This window comes from Perca flavescens, chromosome 6 (genome assembly GCF_004354835.1).
Source record: "Perca flavescens isolate YP-PL-M2 chromosome 6, PFLA_1.0, whole genome shotgun sequence".
NCBI lineage: Eukaryota > Metazoa > Chordata > Actinopteri > Perciformes > Percidae > Perca > Perca flavescens.
Window position 1 is genome coordinate 6359079 of NC_041336.1, and position 15273 is coordinate 6374351.

Below are 15273 nucleotides of genomic sequence, written 5' to 3' on the forward strand. Positions count from 1 at the left end.
AAAAAGGACTTTCAATTATAAATGTACAACCACAATCAACTTTTACAGAAATAAATCTTTACGTTTCAATTTCACTGCTGGATTCATTTCAAGCAGAATTTTTCTTAGCGAGGAAGAAGTCAATGAGGAAGTCAATGTCTGTGTTTCCCACACTGGCTGCATCTCATGTCATCTCAGTGTAGTAAATATTTTCAGTGCATTAGAAGCAGAGAAGCCTATCCGGCACAATTTAGTGCATAAAAAGTCACCAAAATGAAGTATTTGAACCTCATAATTAAATACAAAATGAAGGAAAAACTGCAAAAAGGTCCCCATCTACTCGGCTGGCTACGGGTCAGCATTTATTTTATATACATCATGTATCCCTCAGCAGTCAGGGGTCTATGCAAGAGAACAAACAATAAATACAGCGAAAAACAAAAAGATATGCACATTGTTGGGCTGTTCTCATGAACTGTTTGTACATGTAGCTACGAAAAGTAAAGCATTTTTTTTGCTGTAAACACCACATTGTCTGCTGCTGTATAAGACCTAAAACGCAGCGCTTTTAAGCCTGGGAGCGGAGTTTGCTTTATCATAGAAGGTCTTATTTCTGTCCAAGGAGCGAGCATCGAGGAGCTATAGGCGGGGAGACACGAGAGCAGCCTTCCCAGAAGCCGTGCAGCTGAAGGAGTTGCTAAGTCCGCACATACAGCTGAATTTATGTGACACTTCAGAGGAAAGTACGTCTCATCCCTCTAAAACACATTTGCTCATTGCCTCTCTCCTCCGATGATTTCCTCGCGTCTCTCCCGTGCCTCCTCAGTGGGAGGGACTAAGATGCGAGGAAGGGAGGCAAGTGGAGGACTCGGGGAGGCAATTCAGGGGCTATAAGATGCAACCACTGACCCAGCAAATGGTTCTGATCGCTGATCTTGCTCTTGGACTTCAACTAATCGGAGGTGTGACTTTAAAGTTTACTCACCACAGTGCCCACTCTGCCTCGGGGTCCTTTCACACCCCGATCCCCCTTCTGGCCCTGCAGAGGAAGAACAGACATTAGGACATTGAAGTTCAGCAGTTTGTTTCATCCAACAGGTATATTTTATAGCAAACATTTTTTACTTCTAAGGGTTGTACTTAGTGTCTTCATTAATCAGAGGTATATTTTGGGCGTAACATTCAATACACCAATCAGAGGGTCATCTCCCTTTAAAAGCCAGGCGCCTTTGGATTTTTATTTGTAATCTTTTGCATGTTTTGTGTGCTGCTGTGCGTCCCTGTGTGTGTAACAAGCATAGTGTGCGTGCGCTGTGCATAAGCCTTGGCACATTTTACTAATGTGCTGTTGGTCAATGGTGCGATCACTTTCCACTGCCTCAAGATAGCACCTGAACACACCTCCCTGTAAGACCAGCACGCCCATGGGCGCACAGAAGGGCGCAGGTGCATTAGTTATTTAAGTGCTTGATGGGAAACTGACAACTGCGTCGGTCTTAAACTAGCAAAGACACTTGCGTAGGGCTTCGCGCTGCACCGGGTGCAAGATAGCCCATAGAGTTGGTGGTAGAAGTTTGCTTGGTAAACATTTCCATGGTAAGAGCAATCTCCAACATTTAGAGACTTCGCTGTTACACTTTTTTTGGATTGTGTGGGTAGTGTAGTACTTCTCCATGACATAGCGGATTAAACATGTTTTTCTAAAAAAAAGTTTCTAAAAGGGTTTCTACAGGAGCAGAAACGCTTGGTTCACAACCTCGGTGTTCGTGGTGAGTCTACCTCGGCGGGTTTAGACATTATGGCTGATAATCTAAATCCTTATGGAGAAAATGAACGGGATTTTTTACTTTCGGAACCACGCTCATGAGCTCTATTTGTGATTTGAGGCATTGGGTTGTATAAATAAAATTGTCTTCCTACTGGTAAATGTCAAAATGTCATCTGTGAAAAAAGCCTATTGTGTTAAACAATTACTTGCACGTTTCTCTGATGGTCAGACTCAATTGATTGTGCAGGAAAACCGACTTATGTGCTCTGGCGCTCTCACATTAAAATAGAAAACAATAGGCGTGGGTGTTTTGACGGACATGATACGCTGCCAGTGGGCTGATTCAGACCGAAATCATTTTATCATGTTGTGATTCATTTAGACTATTTTGTATGTATAAAGGTTCACAATTAAGTGGGTGAGCCCTTATCAGAGTTCCTGCAGATGTTTTTCATGCAATATTGGATGAGTCACATTCAAATTCTCCCGGTTGACTCATAGATAGAACAATAGACACTTAACTGAAAAACAAATAAAAACTGTCCCAGAGTGAATTCCAGTGAGGAACATCCAATCAGAGAGCAAAAAATTCCCCCCGCTGTATGACTAATGAAACAACAGTGAAATATTTTGATTGGAAAGCTGTAACATATCTGTATAGCGTTGTTAAATTAATCTGGGAGGCTTTTATGTTTCTGTGTTGAAGATCATTAGAGCCCGACCGATAAAGGATTTTTAAGTCCGATGTCAATACAAATATTTGGTGATTTAAAAATCCGATATTCCGATATATCGGCTGATATGAATTAAAAAAAAAAAAGAAAATCCAGAAATGCGTAACAAAACATAAACAGATTTTCCTAACATTAGTTATTTGTAGTTATTTATGAGTCCTCACTAAAATAATATAAAATATGATATGATGTTTTTTTTATTGTCACAACAGAACAGAGGAACATTAAAATATGTTAAAGCTCTGATAAATAAATTGTATAAAAATACAAACTTAAGATATGAAACTTAAAGTCAATTGAACAAAAACACAATAACAACAACAGGGACGTTGTAGAGCGCCCCCTGGTGGACAAACTATGCAACGCCAACACTCAGAACATGGTTGAAGGGGGTTTCGTCCGTTTTCATTTTATATTTTATTTTTTAAATATTTGTTTATGGGACATTATAAATGCCGATGCAGAACAAATCTACCTATGGGTACAAATACAAATAACAAAGTTGTATTTGAAAATACAAATAACCTGAACCTGAAGTCTGTAATTTGTTAGGTAAAGATTCTAACAACAATCGCCTTCCATATTTCGTCAAACACAGAGGTCATGTGATAATATTAGTCCTCTGTGAGGACTGTTCAGGATCATATTGGCTGCATTGGCAATTTAAAAAATTAAAGTTTTGACAGAGCCTTGACATCCTATGTGGGGGATAATGTCAGTAAATTTGAAAAAAATACAGACTTTGCTTATCCCGTGCCACAAGAAACACAGATGGAGGGGGCGGGAGTGACTTCTAAATAACATGAAGTCCTCTGGTAATACTAGTCCAGTGCGAAGGAAACAATAATAAACTGTAAAAAATAAAAAGTGCTCCTATTATGCTCATTTTCTGGTTCATAATTGTATTTAGAGGTTGTACCAGAATAGGTTTACATGGTTTAATTAAAAAAACAATAACACCATATTTTTGTTGTCCTTTGGGGTCGACATTGGGCTTTTTCACTTTGTAAACCTATTACATGCACAAAAAAGATATATAACACAATAAAGGAAAGGGAAACTTTAAAGTAAACAAGACCTTGGCGGTAAAAGAGGAACTGAGAGCATTTGTAGTTGCCACTGATTTCCTTTAGGGCAAAACTGAACTAAACATTAATAACAGTCATTTAATTTCCCATTTGGATTAATAACTAAGTACTTCATATATCTATCTATGTTGTGTTGAGCCATTATGTTTGTTACCTTGGCTCCAAACAGTCCAGGGTCTCCCATTACGCCCGGGACTCCTATAGGACCCTGAGGAAAACAAACAGCAGGGATGAACAGAGGTTTGGAGCAGTATGGGTGAAAGTAAAGATGGCGGACAGTTTATAGAGATTTGTGACATTCCATCTAACCAACTCACATCTTCTCCGGGGTCACCGTCACTGCCCGGCAGGCCACCTAGACCTTGAGTGCCCTGAGAGAGGAAAGGAGAAAAGAGAACGTGAGCAGACAGAAAACACTTGGGAAAACAACAGAATCTTATCGGACTCATGATTCAGTTTGAATTGACTGAAATTTCCTGTTTTGTTTTTACTAGAAGTCGTTTCATCTTATACACATCCATCCATCTTCGTCTGCTTATCCAGGGTCGGGTTGCATGGGCAGCAGCTCCAGCAGGGGACCCCAAACTTCCCTTTCCCGAGCCACATTAACCAGCTCTGACTGGGGGATCCCGAGGCGTTCCCAGGCCAGGTTTAATCGCTCCACCTAGTCCTGGGTCTTCCCCGGATGACTGAGCTTCTCATCCTCTCTCTAAGGGGGATGCCAGCCCCCCTCCTGAGGAAACCCATTTCGGCTGCTTGTACCCTGGACCTCATTCTTTCGGTAATGACCCAGCCTTCATGACCAAAGGTGAGGGTAGGAACGAAAACTGACCGGTAGATCGAGAGCTTTGCCTTCTGGCTCAGCTCTCTTTTTCATCACAACGGTGCGATAAATTGAATGTAATTCTCCGACCAATCTCCCGCTCCATTGTCCCCTCACTCGCAAACAAGACCCCAAGGTATTTGAACTCCTTCACTTGGGGTAAGGTATCTTATATATAGATAGAGCATTTTTTTTAAAACAATATTCAGGTGCCCATATAAACATTGAAACATGTTTTGCTTGCTGTAAATGTTCCTCCTGTTCACACTGGCGATTAAAAGATCCCTTCCTAATGCATTTCCAATGTAAGTGATAGGGGACAAATTGACATTTTTTTATAGACTAACCATAAACAATAATATTTCATTTAAGAAAAAACAAGACATGAATTGATAATAATACAAATAAGTCTTAGCTCCAGCCATAACGCAGTCAAACATATTCTCTATAAACAAATATCTGCATATAAATGCAGAATCTGTAGATGACAAGACAAGATTTTGGTAATGGAAGCGTTCTGGTTTCCGTTTATAGTGTGAGTAGCATTGACCAATCACGTTTGAGCGAGTCTTTGGTTGCATAAAGGTAAACAGTCTGTGTGGAGAGCAAACGAGGCGGAAGGTATTGGCCAAAATGCAATCTCCAAACCCATTTGTTATCGTCTGAAGAAGATTCAGCTTTTTTTTCTTTAAATGTATCTGCATATATATGCAGATATATATAAGATATTTGCATACATACGCAGATATCTGTTTATATAGTTTGCCAGAAAGGTAAAACATCTACAATAAGATATCATCTTGGTCTGTAAACAATGACCCGAGCATGAAAGAGGACGTCCGGATATTGGCTGACTACACCGGAACCGGTTGTGGCTAGAAGGGATACAGCTACGGCCTGAAGTTAGCAAAATCTCACAAAAGCTAATATAATATGATAATATAATTTTAATACTTTCACCCGGAAAATGTGTGTTGGTTCCAAACCAAGGTCTTTTTAGTCATTTAGGCATGACGCTCACTTTTTCTCGGCTAAACAACATAGCTGTATCCCTTCTAGCTACAACTCACCAGAACCACTGGAAACCCCGAAATATTGGCAGGAGCCACCAGAAGGCTGAATCGACGTCAGACGGATAGCTGGTGGGTTCTGAGATTGGACAAACACTAAAGTTTTGGGCGAGTAAAACAGTTGACCGGTTGGTGGCCCTTAATAAAATGTCCCACTCCATGAGTACTTGTCTTGATGTTATGTCTTATTTGTATATTTGTATTTTTGTATATTATGTTGATATGTGTATATATGTATATTGTTGTCTCTATTGTACAGTATGTTACAACTACATGTCTATTTGTTGAATGTAGAGAGAGTTAACACCTATTAAAGTCAAAATCCTTATGTATGTAAGTATACTTGGCCAATAAAATTGATTCTAAAAAGGATTCTGATTAGGATTTTCATACAGTAGCTTTACATCCAGGTGGTAGAAAAAAGAACAAAATGAAGGTGAATCCACTGTAAATAGAGCATTAGATCTGTATATTTTAGATCTGTGGCTTGGCGTGGACCAGTTAAACAGGCGACAACAGCGTGAGCCGTATAATGAAGGTTATGAGAAAGCCATGTCAACATTTCTTCTTTTAGTTTTACTTTAGCTTACATTGGCAGTTTTTTATTTGTATCTTGCTTTATTTATCTGTAAACAACCTTCAACCCACACTGTGGCTGCAGTTTTGGTTTCAATTTTGGAGTTTTGACTGAACTTACCACACTATTTCTTTTGAATGTTTTGGCGTTGATGAAGGAAAACGCAAAAAGCTGAATAAGTCAGATAACTGTATGATTCTCGATTCCCACGAAACTCAAAGCAACAGTGAATACTTTGGGACATTTAAGAAACTCAATTATGTATGTTAGTCATACCTATGTGTCATTGGTGCTGTCCAGATTAACAAAGTGATACTTGTTTAGGTCTATTATTCTTATCAGTTTCTGTTTTACTCAAATTACCTTTCAAGTCTACTAACCCTTGAAAGTGATAGTGAGAGTCTAAGTAAAGAAAAAGTGAAACTATAGAGATCTTTAACAGCAATTTGGGTATTTTTCTAACAAGAAGTGAATGTTTCAGGGGCAGTTCTTTGACATGAGAGTCCTTCATACCTGCTAAAAAAAACTGATTAAAAAAATCCAGTAATGAAAGAAAGAGCAGGCATTGTCGCCTTTTTTCTCTCCTGACAACATTATCTATCTTTTCTAGCACTGATGAATCAGAACAAACATGTTTGAGATTGTTTGGAAATTTCTCATTTAGAGTCCGATGAGTCAGGGGGTCAGATGACTTCTTAAATTGTATTTCCTCGTGATTAAGAGAGTTCCTTCATCACCTGACATGACCAGCTTTTTGTTGGGACAAAAACTGTTTTTTTTTTGTGATTATAAGTGAAGAGGTTGTGATTTAAATGAGTGAGCTCAACAGAAGCTGTCAAAACATTTAAAATGATGTACAGTAAGTGTAGTGATTATGGAATAATTATAGCATGACACAAACCTTGTTATGTCAAGATGACAAAATTATTTAATGAAAAAAAAAAATCATGTTTGTCCTCGCTGGGCTTTTTGTCCTCATTGAGCTAATTTCAGTGTTTCAAAGAATAGTTCAGGATTTTGGGATACACTGTCAACTTATTTGCTTTCTTTTGTATAGTGAGATGAAAAGACCAAAACATCCCCGTTAAATCACAACTTTTCTTTTGTACACGTCTCTTCATGTACAGATAAAACAAACAAGATGCAGTGTGATAATTGGAGAGCTTTAGAGGTGCTGGTATGTGTATCTTTTTAACTTTGGACAAAGCCCGGCTAGCTGTTTCCCCCCTGCTTCAAGTCTTTCTGCTAAGCTAGGCTAACCACGTTCCGACTCCCGTTCTGTATTTAACACACAAGACATGACAGAGTTTGACAGGGTTTGACTCTGCCCTTCGGCCCTTTGCTGCATGTCATTCCCCCCCTCTCTCCCCTTTTATTTCTTCAGCTGTCCTGTCATTAAGGCCTAAAAATGGCCAAAAAATAATCTTAAAAAAAAGAAAAACATGTCTCATTTGCAGTTATTGTAGGTTTAGAAACAAGAAGATACAAATGTTCCAACTCAAACTCGATGATGTAGTAGAAATGAGGGCAGCTAAAAATGTATACGGTCAAAACAAACTACAGATAGAAACCATTGTCTCTCCGGCAAGTTAATTATTGCAATTGGATTTGATAGATTTTAAATAATAGCCTCTATTTCAGTATGAACTTTAACTCATCTATGATACTGTCCATGATGTGTTGATACATTGTAAATGAAGATCAAATATTGCAATTTGTTAGAGTCTTTGTCGTTTAATAACCACTAATAAAAAAACTTGTAAATTTGTAAAGGGGCCAGTTGATTCTATGGGCAAGTAAAAAAAAAATGGCCCTGCCCAACCAGGCAAGTGAAAAAAAAACCTTAACATTGAACCCTGCATGAGATGGATCTCAATCTTCAAACACTTAGTCTTAGAAGGTAAGAAAATATGCATATTATTCCTTCTCAATATAGTGTTTAAAAAAACAAAACATGAACTTTCATAGAGTCTTAGTGACGTATTTAAAATTAAGTTCAGTAAATCAGCCTGTCGAGCAGCATCCATATTCATTTTATCATCATTATAAATCCTCTGATCATTAACATCCAGACTTGAGACTTTCCCACATTTACACCTGAGTTATTTCACCGTTTAAAGTCTCTCTGTAACCGAAATTCTACAGATGAGATCACTCTGAGTTACAGACAGAATCTGAGAGCTGCTGGTTCTGCTCTCTGTATCTGTCAGTCACAATGAGTAGGCAGGCTGTGGTTCAGTGTGTTGCTCAAAAGCACTTCAGCAGGACATTTGCAGAAAGACAAACCTGTGACCCAATACCTACTGACTGTGTTTTCACAACGCTGGTCATCATGTGTTTACAACCTATGATGAATCACGTTGTGTTTCACATGTTGTCATATCTTTTTTTTTTTTTTTTTTTAACCGTAACAACTCTAAAACAACATAAAAAATGTATGTAGTGGGAAAATACATAATGTTTACCGTCTGTAACAAAAAAAGCAATATTGGAATACATAACTATCCTTCTCATGACGTGATTGTTTGTGTGGTATGGTTGGCCGGTATGGACCATTACCTCCAAGGACGGAGCTTGTGCGTCTCCGTGTATCATAGCAAAAACAGTCGCTGCAGATTGTCTGATTAAGAAATAATAAGGTTCGGTTTCTCATTCAGGGAGGGGTTTTGTTGAGCCCTTATATTGCAGAATCTCTGCGTGAAGGGGCCTCTGAGTCACTGGCATCACAAACTGCAATTAGGTTTCAGTATGTGTGTATGGGCATGCTTTCAGTATGTAGTAATTAACTGTTGCATAATAAAGGTTGTCATTGGGAAACTAAAACCACTGAAACGGGAACTGATAAGATCCCCCCCCACACCCACACCCACACCCACACCCACTGAGATAAACCCACGCAAACTTAGAACAAACTCACGACATGAGTAATATTTAATAGTAATTCACCCCCCCACCCACACACACATACGCACCACCCCCACCCCACACACACACACACACCCACACCCCACAAACACCCACACCCCGCAAACACCCACACACACAGTGAGATGTGTAAACTGAGAACACACTTCAAACATCAGTGAGATTTAATAATAAATAATAAGCTATAGTTATGAAATGTATTTATTTGTCTGTTAGTTGTGTATTGTGTTTGATTGCTGTATGGTTGGTGGCAAACCAGTTTCCCTATCGGGATTAATAAAGTTTTTCAATCAATCAATCAATCAAATACAAAATGCGTGTTTTGTACCTTTGGTCCAGTGGGTCCGATGGGCCCCTGCTGTCCAGGATAACCCTGAGGACGACAAGGAACAGGAAACGTTTTATCGCAAATAACTCTCTGCACATTGAGGAGCAAATTATTTCAAAGATGAAGCAGAGGAGGAAGAAAATGACTGAAACATGTAACTAGGGAGTACTGATTGAGTAGCTGTAATCCGTCAGAAAAGAAATAAAGGAGAAATCATCTCAACAATTTGACTTAAACTGAACATAAAAGCTTTGTTCTTAGTACAAATGTATCGTACATGCATTAATAACGTGCTCCTGAGAATCTCCTGGTGGAATTCATGGAAGCGTGTGTATGGGATATTTGCTTTTATACAAAATCCAAAACAAATGTGAATAATTTAACGAAAGAGTAAAAATTCAGATGTTCTCATTGAGCGTAGATGATGATTGGGGATCTTTCTTACAGTATATCCCCTGTCGCCGACGTCGCCTGGAAACCCGGGAGCTCCGATCTGACCCTGTGGGAGAACACGGGACGGTTAAAGAGACTCTATCCACCTCTGCTGATACATACTAACAACATTTCATCCGAATATTGAAGAATCCTGTATTTAGAACAGGAACGATCTAGTGATACTGCTCTAAGATCACTGGACTTCAGTTACCAGACCGACTGAGCTCCCTCTGGAAGAAACTGGTACTCCAGAAAGCTAAGAGAATCATGGGTAATTCTGGCAATGTTCTTTCTCGTAGATACTCTTTAATGCCATCAGGGCGACGCTATTTTGCCCCCCTGGGTCTTTTGCATCTGTGTACTCTGCAGCTCTGCGCCGTCATTGCAGCCGGGGATTGACTGGTACGGCACTGTAGCGGCACTTTCTACCTATATGTAGTATAGTTGTGACATCACAACCGTACAGAAGTCCGGACGGCTCTTTTAAAGGCACAGTTTCTGAATACGGGCTGTGTGCATTTCTCTGTGGATTCAGCATTTTGAAACTTTCACAGTATTTATGCATAACCTCAACCTGCTTCATAATCAAAAAAAGACATGGAAGTCTCACTTTTTACAATATGGGACCTTTAAATGCTCCTGATGGCAGCAACCTGTAAAATCCACAGCTTGTAATCCTGGGGGAGCATAATGCTGTGATTTATGTATTTATTACTTTAGTGGGCTTATGGTTGTATATTTATTTAATTTAGCTTAATTTCTGCAACCTGTGTGTGTGCTTTGCTGCTCTTGCCTGGGTTAGCCATTTGTTGACCTGCTGCTACTGACATGTTAGTGGATTGAATGACTGTGATGGTGTTTACTCTTGTCTGTTTTTTATGTGACTGGTTGACTGCAAAATAGAATTTCCCTTTAGGGATAAATAAAGATGTTTGAACTGAATTGAATACATCAGAAAGTAATGGATTAAAAACAACAGTTTGGCATTTTTGGACATTCACTTCCTGCAGATACTGTATATTGCATGTATATGCAGGTACTTCAGGTCTTCTTGGAGCTTTTGCGTATGTTTGATTTCCATACCTTCTGTCCGTCTCGTCCCTGGGCCCCCTCTTTGCCTTCGTCACCGAGAGACCCCTGAACACCAAACACAGAAACAACGGAAAAACATCATGAACAAAAGAGACGTATGATGATGAATCTTAAAAAGTAATTAAGAAGTCGGATAGAAAAATTTAACCCCACTGACAGATAAAAGATTAAATTAGTAAAATGTTCCACTATAAAGTGATTTGTTTCTGTTTATCGGCCCTTACTTTAATTTAGATTATTCTGTCATATTTGATGTATAAAGGTTCACAGAAGAAATGAAAACATTTTCAATCTAAAAGATGTTATATCTTTATATAGCAGAGCAGGCGACAGAAAAACATTTTGTCTTTGTGTTTCAAACCTAAACGATCTTCAAACTTAAAATATTAAATAGGGGAGTCTCAAACATGTTCTTCAGCACTGACTGCTTTGCCATTGTTAGATAATGGAGTTTTGATTCGTAAAGATCAACGGGTTGTTGGTTTTACGCCCTGACATCTCGTCATTTACATTTTACAATTCTTCTTTAACAGGATAGGCTCCATGGCATCAAGTGTGATATGACCGCCATATTTTTGGGAAAGTACGACACGAAGGATATGGTCAAATTAAAAATAATGTATTTAAAAAAGGGGAAATCACAGATCCTGCTTTTGATTTCCATAATTGAAATTGAAAGCTCATTTCAATCTATTTTCGATTTAGAATTGAAATCGTGGCACCCCTTTTATTAAATTTACATTTTAGACACTCTTTTAAGAACATGTTACTAATCATAAATGTTAATAACCTCTATATAAGCACTTTAAACATGTCAGGTACATACTGAATATCCAGTGTAATAGTGTGTATGAGAGAGTGTCTTTACCTTTATGCCTTTACCACCCTTTGGTCCTGAAGACCCAACGTCACCACGAGGGCCCTGAAATAAACAAATAAATAATAAAGAAAATTAATAATCTGTGTGTGTGTATTTGTTTGTGTAACACTGACTTCTCCCTTTATAATTTAACTAATAAGAACAATAATGAATATATACTGAAATATTAAAAGCTAATGTGAAATAAACAGGATATTGAAGCATAAAAAAAACATTAGGAATGTAATGTTTTTGTGGTGCTGCAGACGCCTGCCTACTTCAATGTTATACATTCAGATTTGATATTTGATATCTGTTTTAAAATAAAGTACGCAAACGTTTAAAAACGGGGCTGCAGAAACAAAAGCTTTTGCTGGTTGGTCTTTAAGAAAGAAAAAAAAAACTCATAATTCATTTGCAAAATACTTGTTGGTTTATAAATCAATGGTTTATTTGTGATCTTCTGCTAAATTATGAACCATCCAGACCTCTAAGGTCTTCTGGGAGCGGTCTGCTTCCTGTCCCTAGAGTCAGACCTACTGTAGTTTAGTTTACTTTAGTTAATTTGTTACACAGAACATACAAAACTAATTACATTGAAGAAAAATAACAATACATGTGAAGGTGTGTTTGAAACCTGTAACAGCTTATATAAAATCCACAACCAAAGGACATACACAAATGTAGACGTACAAAATCAAAAACACATTTTAAAGTGCTCATATTATGCTGTTTGGCCTTTTCCCCTTTCCTTTATTGTGTTATATACTGTATGTTTTTTGTAACAGGAGAAGCTAACCCTCTCCTTGATTACATGTTGTTTATGGAGAAGGAGAACCTGGATATGAGTCAGGGGGGAAATTCAACGCTACCAGAAGCCACAGCCGAGCAACATGCGGTACCGCAATAGTGTTAATTTTGTCACCTATTTTTAATTTAGTCTTAGTCTGCCAAATGTCCTTGTTAGTTTTAGTCATATTTAGTCATTCACATTTATTTTTTTGTTAGTCAAGTTTTAGTCGACTAAAAGTCTCGTCATTTTAGTCTAGTTTTAGTCAAAAGAGAAGACAAGGTATTTTAGTCAAGTTTTAGTCAAAACATTTTAGTCTTTTTTTAAATAAATTATTTCTGAGATTATTTCTGATAACCATTTCAGTCAACTAGTTAATAAAAATAAATTATATAATGTTATATAAATATCGAGCCTCTTCCTTATTTCAACAGTAAATTCCTGTTAAACGACAAAAACAACCAATGCATGGGAAAAGGATATTTTACAATAACTTGCATTATGCAGCACGAAACTGGCGAGGCGTATTTCAAATGAACGCAACATATGTGTTGTTTTTCAGACAGACAAGGGCAGCTGCAGACTGTCGTACATCTCGGTGTTGGAATCCTCTCCAGTGAAATACAGACAAACTTCTACACCATTTAGCTTTTTAACCATTTTTACTCCAGCTGCTAGCTAACGGTAGGCTAACGTTACCTGCTGTCAGGTGTAGTGTTAACAGCTAACGGTATGCTAACGTTACCTGCTGCCAACTGTAGTATTAACTAGCGTCCCGTGCAGCGATGTTTCGGTTGACTCTAACATCCGTTAATGAGCATCAGAGAGAAGCGCAGACATTTAAGTGGCACCGAAATCAGCGTCGTTATTCGGTCCGGTAGATAACGGTCGTTAAGGCACCTGCCTCGGTACCCAACCCTAGTAACAGCTGAATATTCTATCTCATGATGGAAAAGTAGAGACGATTGTAGACCAAAATGAAGAGAGATTTTATCTTAGTTTTAATTTTATGCAAAACATTTTAGTCTCGTCTTTTTTCGTCAACAATAATGCACGTTAATTTAGTCTTAGTCAGCGTTTTTTTGGAAATTGGCGCAGTCTCGTCATCGTCTCGTCTTAGTCATGGAAAAAAAGGTTGTTGACGAACATATGTAGTCTTGTCTCGTCTGGCGAAATTAACACTACACCGCAACGTGTAGTTACATTTTGTGAGAGGTGCACGCCAGGCTACCGCGTAGGGTCCGGCGTAGGTCCGTGTCTCCACGTACCTAGCCGCAGCGTAGATTTTACGCAGAAGCATAAATCACAAGTCTTCCACAAACAGAGGGAAAACACTGACATTTTGTTTAACCCTCGTGTTGTCTTCCCGTCGACCATGAAAAAAACACTTTAGTTGTCCCTATTGCAACGTTTTTGTTGCTTTTTTTTGAATATTTTTTTGAAACGTTTTTGTGTTTTTTTTTCCAACGTTTTGGTCACTTTTTCAGATGTTTCTGTCGCTTTTTCTGACATTTAAGGCACTTTTTTCAACACCTCATATTTCTAATATAAGAAAAAACTGTGAAAACATAAGGATAACATAAGGGTTAACCCTCGTATCGTCTTCCAGTCGACCATGCACTTGTTGTCCTCCGGTTTGGTTTGCCTGTTTATAAAGCATAAAGTAGCCTACAAATGATCATCCAATTCTGGATTACAGCTTCTTAGTCAACGTCTTAACTTATTACCACTAGTTTTACACTTCTTTTTGGAATTAATGTTCCATAAACCTCATTTACTTGAAATGATGCCTCATTTATTTATTTTTTAGAAATTATGAATTATCTTATCTAACAGTTAAGATCAGAGGAACATATGTTTATGGGTTATCACAGCTCTTCACCCGGGTATACCTTAAGTAGTGATCATCAATTAGCGTATGGAACCATCCACGTTATTTTTGGGAAATTTGGTTAAAAAAAAACCCCTATTTCAAATATTGAATCTTTGAAAACGGGTCAAATTTGACCCGAGGACAACATGTTGTTTAACAGCATCAACAACAACTGGTAAAGCCCCCAAAATCACCAGCAGCCTCATTTCCTGCATCACAGCTCCACCTGAGAGCTGCAGGAACCACCATGACGGCAGCTTGTGGTTCCTAATTGGCAGGTGGAGGAGCCAAAAAAAAACTCTGGGTGATTTCCAACCGACAACTATTGGATCAACCCTTACAGTCAATCAGCACTGCTCCCAGTAGATCACAAGGACAAAACACAAACACACCGGGACTGATAAACCGTACGATAAAAAAAAATTAAACTGTGCAAAACTGTAAATACATTTTAATATTTACTCTCATTACTTACACTACCGGTCAAAAGTTTGGGGTCACCTAGAAATTTGCATTCCACTCCATTATAGACAGAATACCAGCTGAGATCAGTTGCATTGTTTTTTTTAACCAGGGCAGCAGTTTTCAGATTACATTATGTGCTTATTCTCCAATGTTTTCTCAGTTAGCCTTTTAAAATGATATCAGATTAGTAAACAGAACGGGCCTTTGGAACATTGGAAGGATGGTGGCTGATGTAGATATTGCATTAAAGATCAGCCACCCACTCAGATCAGCTGGTATTCTGTCTATAATGGAGTGGAATGGAAATTTCTAAGTGATCCCAAACTTTTGACCGGTAGTGAATGTTTATTTATTGTTTGCTTATATGTGTATTGTACTTCCCCCCCTATCTGTTGCTGCTGCAACAGTGGGAATTTCCCCATTGTGGGATTAATAAAGGATTTTGAATCTTGAATCACTCGGCGGAC

At 38.4% G+C, this 15273-nt stretch overlaps 1 protein-coding gene across 1 annotated transcript in view; it reads right to left on the reverse strand.

The window, feature by feature from the left end:
- The window catches only part of zgc:113232 (collagen alpha-1(I) chain), a 33186-nt gene that overhangs the window by 9796 nt on the left and 8117 nt on the right, over positions 1-15273 (reverse strand). The window contains exons 10-16 of the mRNA XM_028581248.1: positions 11688-11741; positions 10811-10864; positions 9738-9791; positions 9293-9337; positions 3887-3940; positions 3724-3777; positions 965-1018 (exon numbers count right to left, since the gene is read on the reverse strand). Coding sequence (XP_028437049.1) covers positions 965-1018; positions 3724-3777; positions 3887-3940; positions 9293-9337; positions 9738-9791; positions 10811-10864; positions 11688-11741 — 369 coding nt within the window. The remainder of the gene's footprint in view (positions 1-964; positions 1019-3723; positions 3778-3886; positions 3941-9292; positions 9338-9737; positions 9792-10810; positions 10865-11687; positions 11742-15273) is intronic.